At 33.7% G+C, this 5285-nt stretch overlaps 1 protein-coding gene across 2 annotated transcripts in view; it reads left to right on the forward strand.

Annotated features, from left to right (window-relative positions):
- Positions 1–212: 212 nt before the first annotated feature.
- LOC106458349 overlaps positions 213–5285 on the forward strand; it is a 52341-nt gene continuing 47268 nt past the window's right edge. The window contains exon 1 of one of the 2 annotated variants that reach the window (XM_013917857.2): positions 213–585. In XM_013917857.2, the coding sequence (XP_013773311.2) occupies positions 519–585 (67 nt within the window). In that variant the 5' untranslated portion in view covers positions 213–518. The remainder of the gene's footprint in view (positions 586–5285) is intronic. The other variant, XM_022384537.1, reaches the window with a different exon arrangement.

Below are 5285 nucleotides of genomic sequence, written 5' to 3' on the forward strand. Positions count from 1 at the left end.
TTCACTAAACTGTTTGATACTTGATACAAGGTCTGACTGTACAAATTCCTTGGTACGATTATCCCCTGGCCCGTAAATAAGTTCCCACGAAACTCACGTGAACAACACGCTACCTGTTCGACAAGACCGGTTCCATCATGTACCGTTACTTGGCGTTTTACACCGTTATAAATGTACAGTGATCGGCCTGGAACCTTCACATTTCATCGAAGCCTCGTATTTCCTCCGTAGGGTGTCGCTGTAGTCGATATCCTATTTTACCAGCTTCAGAAGCCGGTCGTTCGTTCTAAGCTTGCAAGTTAAACAACGTGTAGGATGGACGCCGACTGGTCTTAACAGCTGTGGAAGTGTGAAAAAGTGAAAACGGCCTGACAGAGCAACTTTTCTAGCAGCTGGACCTAGACTATTTTCCAATCTCTCGTACCTCTGCAGCAAATGACTAGGTGCACAACTGGTAAATGTCCATCGTTTGAGAGTTTTACCTGTTTCGACTGATTGGCTTTCCACTACAAATTACAATGGATTTTAAAAACAAAGTACAGCAGGCTCCTAGTGTTCTACTTTTTTTAACGTACTTGATATTGGGTGAGTAGTTGTACAATTCAGTATAAGTTCGTACGAACAGTTATGGAGTGTGGTTTCTAACCAGTAACTCCATACTCCAGAAATTTTAAGTTGTTATAAAGCATTTTTTTTGTATGTGTGTGTGTGTTTGTGCGTGTTTTTTTTTTTTTTCGCTTCATAAGTGAGTTGGGTAAATAATAAAATGTACACGGTTTGTGCTTCCTGTTATTTCTATTTGTTAATTTATCTTGTTCGGTATATTTTACTAAATATTGTACTGTTTCGCGTGTTAGATTATCTTTAGCTCTAAGCTGCACAATGGGTTATCTGCACTCTGTCCCCGTATTATAGTTGACCCACGGAGAACATTTCGTGTGGCATATTTATCTAATGTTCTGGTTTGAGTTTCCTCATGGGCTTAGTATATTTCACACTATCATAATGTATTTTTACATATGAGCATAATTAGTACTCATTTTGATATTTGTTTCTTAGCACAAAGCTACTTTACGGGCTATCTCTGCTGTGCCCACAACAAGTATTGAAACCATCAGACGTACTACTGAGTCACCAGAGGCGTATATATATATTTATATATACACACTTTGGAATAAGACTCACTTTGTTCGTTGTTTCAATAAAGTATTTTTTACTTTACGGGCTATCTCTGCTGTGCCCACAACAAGTATTGAAACCATCAGACGTACTACTGAGTCACCAGAGGCGCTTATATATTTATATATACACACTTTGGAATAAGACTCACAAAACGATGTGTTTGTTCGTTGTTTCAATAAAGTATTTTCAAGCAAGTAAGAAATAATCTCTTTAAATTCAGTTCGTATCATCCGTAATAAAAATATAACCCGGTGGGCCAAGTGTGGCCCAATGGTTGATATGTCAGACTATCGATCTTCGGGTCTGCATTCGCGTCCCGTTAACTGATAAACAAAAACAACCTCCGCACTTGGGGGCCGTGGATGAATTTAAGAACTACTGTCAAATCCCACTATTCGGCCAGACAAAGAGTATCACAAGAATTGGCGGTTGGTTCTGTTGACCAGCTGTCTGTTCTATAATTCACCAATTCAAAATTAGGAACAGATAGCGCAGATACCCCTTGAATTGCTTTGCGTGAATATCCCCAAACTAGCAAAAAACAAAATAACTCGGTACTAAACAAATAACTGTGCAATAAACAGTGAAGGATTTTGGTGTACTCGATATTATGTAGTAAAAACTTTTTACAAAATTTTTGAGTCAACTTCTTTTGGTATTTTTGAATTTACTAAATTTAAGATTTTAAAAATATGTTCTTTTTCTTTTTCAAATGCTTATAGGTCAGTTCAAAACAGTTGACAATAATTATATGAATATAAAAGAAGAAACTTGTGTTGTTGATGAATTGATTTTTAGACTATAAACTGTATAGACTTGCTTCTTGTTAAGCCTAATGGATTGAATTTTAAACTATAAATTGTATAAAACTGCTTGTTGTTAAGCCTAATGGATTGAATTTTAAACTATAAATTGTATAAAACTGCTTGTTGTTAAGCCTAATGAATTGATTTTTAGACTATAAACTGTATAAACTTGCTTGTCGTTCAGCCTAATGGATTGATTTTTAAACGAAAGATTATATAAACTTATGTACGTGCCACAATTTTAAGCCTAATATAATAATATCCCCTTGAAATAAGCAACTGCGCCAATTCTACCCTTTCGTGCCTTCATTCACAAAAGCTTAGATCGTTTAATTTTAGTGTTTATCCTAAATCTGGTTCTTAATATATATATATATATATATATATATATACTCAGAAACAGTAATAAAAATTACCAAAAACAGTAACGGGTTAAAAGTATTTTAAAATTTCATTTGCTAACAATTTAGTTTAAGAATGATATATATACTTTTTTACATACTCGGAACATGTAACGCGTATGCATCATAAAAATCCCCATCATTTAAAAATGGTTATTAGTTTTTGATTTAAGTTGTTTAAAATAATACGTGTCAGGCTATTCTACTTATGATAAATATAAATAAAACTGAAACATTAATGCATCATTTTCCATCAAAACAGTGAGAAGTACTATTTTTCACCTGCATATCTTAATGTTAAGTGAGGTATTGTTTCAATAATTTAATAGTTTAGAGATGTCTATAAAAATTAATTTCTTATAATGTTTAAACACAATTATTTTTGTCTCTATTTAGGGGTGTAAAGTATCTAATAATAAATTAATCTAGTTCCAACTAACTAGCTTGTAAGTGAACAAGACTACCTCGTGCCGTGCTCCTAACTCAGTGTTAAAAGTTACTTTCTGATGAAAGCAAGTTATATACGTAAATCAGTACTAAAAATCAACCTCGTGATGGGCATAGATAATTGAGTATACTGTTCTTACTTTTTAAAGGTTGGGTTCCATTAGTATTAAAAACTGACATATGTTACGTTCATACTGAGTGTGCCACTGTCATGCAGTTAGAAGTATCTTTAGATTTGCCATGTGCTTCTGATGTATTGTACTAAAAACGTGTGACAATGTCCCTGTGGTCATACAGATGAGGTTAAATCACGGACTTAATATGCGCTACATATATTAAGTCTGTGGGTTAAACAATCGCTGTCAGTCATCATTGATGACTGTGACAATATCCATATTGTCATACAGATGAGGTTAAACACGTGTTTTATATCATCATTGGTGACTGTGACAATATCCCTGTAGTCATACAGATGAGGTTAAACACATGTTTTATATTATCACTGATGACTGTGACAATATCCCTGTAGTCATACAGATGAGGTTAAACACATGCTTTGTGTCATCCCTGGTGACTGTGACAATAGCACTGTGGTCATACAGATGAGGTTAAACACGTGTTTTCTGTAATTACTGGTGACTATGCAATATATCTATCGCACAATTGTATTTCGTAGGTGTTTCAAGCAATGCTTGACTACCTCTGGTTATGATTATAGCGTAATGACCTGTAGGACTTAATAACAAACAAACTTGATTTGCGTTATATAGTAGTATTGTATGTTTTCTACCTTCTTAACCCCGTCCAACGGTACATGCTCCCCCTATCAACCGTGGGGGTATTATAATGTGACGGTCAATCTCACTGTTAGTCGGTAAAAGAGTAGCCCAAGAGTTGACGGTGGGTGGTGATGACTAGCTGCCTCCCATCTAGTCTTAAACTGCTAAATTAATGACTAAATTAGTATTGGTCAATGAATTCAACAAATAATCCGAATTGGTCAATGAATTCAACAAATGATCAGTATTGGTCAATGAATTCAACAAACGATCAGTATTGGTCAGTGAATTCAACAAATGATCAGTATTGGTCAGTGAATTCAACAAATGATCAGTATTGGTCAATGAATTCAACAAATGATCAGTATTGGTCAATGAATTCAACAAATGATCAGTATTGGTCAACGAATTCAACAAACGATCAGTATTGGTCAATGAATTCAACAAACGAACAGTATTGGTCAATGAATTCGACAAATAATTAGTAATGGTCAATGAATTCGACAAATAATTAGTAATGGTCAATGAATTCGACAAATAATTAGTAATGGTCAATGAATTCAACAAATGATCCGAATTGGTCAATGAATTCAACAAATGATCCGAATTGGTCAATGAATTCAACAAATGATCAGTATTGGTCAATGAATTCAACAAATGATCAGTATTGGTCAATGAATTCAACAAATGATCAGTATTGGTCAATGAATTCGACAAGTGATCAGTATTGGTCAATGAATTCGACAAGTGATCAGTATTGGTCAATGAATTCGACAAGTGATCAGTATTGGTCAATGAATTCGACAAGTGATCAGTATTGGTCAATGAATTCAACAAGTGATCAATATTGGTCAATGAATTCAACAAATAATTAGTAATGGTCAATGAATTCAACAAATGATCCGAATTGGTCAATGAATTCAACAAATGATCAATATTGGTCAATGAATTCAACAAACGATCAGTATTGGTCAATGAATTCAACAAACGATCAGTATTGGTCAATGAATTCAACAAACAGTCTCCTGTATAGATATGGCTGAGTACTATACTTACTATGAATGTTAAGAAGATCAACCAGTGGCGACACATATGTGGGTGTTAGTGTACTAGTTATTTGAGGGTGACTTTTTTTTCTCGATAGCATAGTCCTATAGTTTAGTCATTGTTCTGTTTCATCTAAGCAATCATCGTAGTTACGTGTTTACATAATAAGTTTGAAAGTAATGAAGACGTCACAAAACAGAAAAAAATGTATTGTTTTCAACATTTGTCAATAATTAAAAAAGAAGACTGGATTACGTAGCAGAAATGTTAAAACTGTTAAAAACAAAACTTTCCTAGTTACTGTTATTATATACATGTACGATAAACTATTGAATTTCCAGCCAGCTAGGTGTTAAGTCAAGACATGACCATTAAGCTAAACATCACCAACCTTTACAGGATGATTTCGTAGTTCAACATTACCGACAATTAGATAATAAAATTAATATGTATCACTGCTTTGGGAGAAAATTAGAGTACATTATTTATTTTTACATTATTGTTGTGGGTGAGAATTAGAGTACGTTATTTATTTATTTTTACATTATTGTTGTGGGTGAGAATTAGAGTACAGTATTTATTTTTACATTATTGTTGTGAGTGAGAATTAGAGTATAGTATTT

This window comes from Limulus polyphemus, unplaced genomic scaffold (genome assembly GCF_000517525.1).
Source record: "Limulus polyphemus unplaced genomic scaffold, Limulus_polyphemus-2.1.2 Scaffold449, whole genome shotgun sequence".
In the NCBI taxonomy this organism is placed as follows: Eukaryota; Metazoa; Arthropoda; class Merostomata; order Xiphosura; family Limulidae; genus Limulus; species Limulus polyphemus.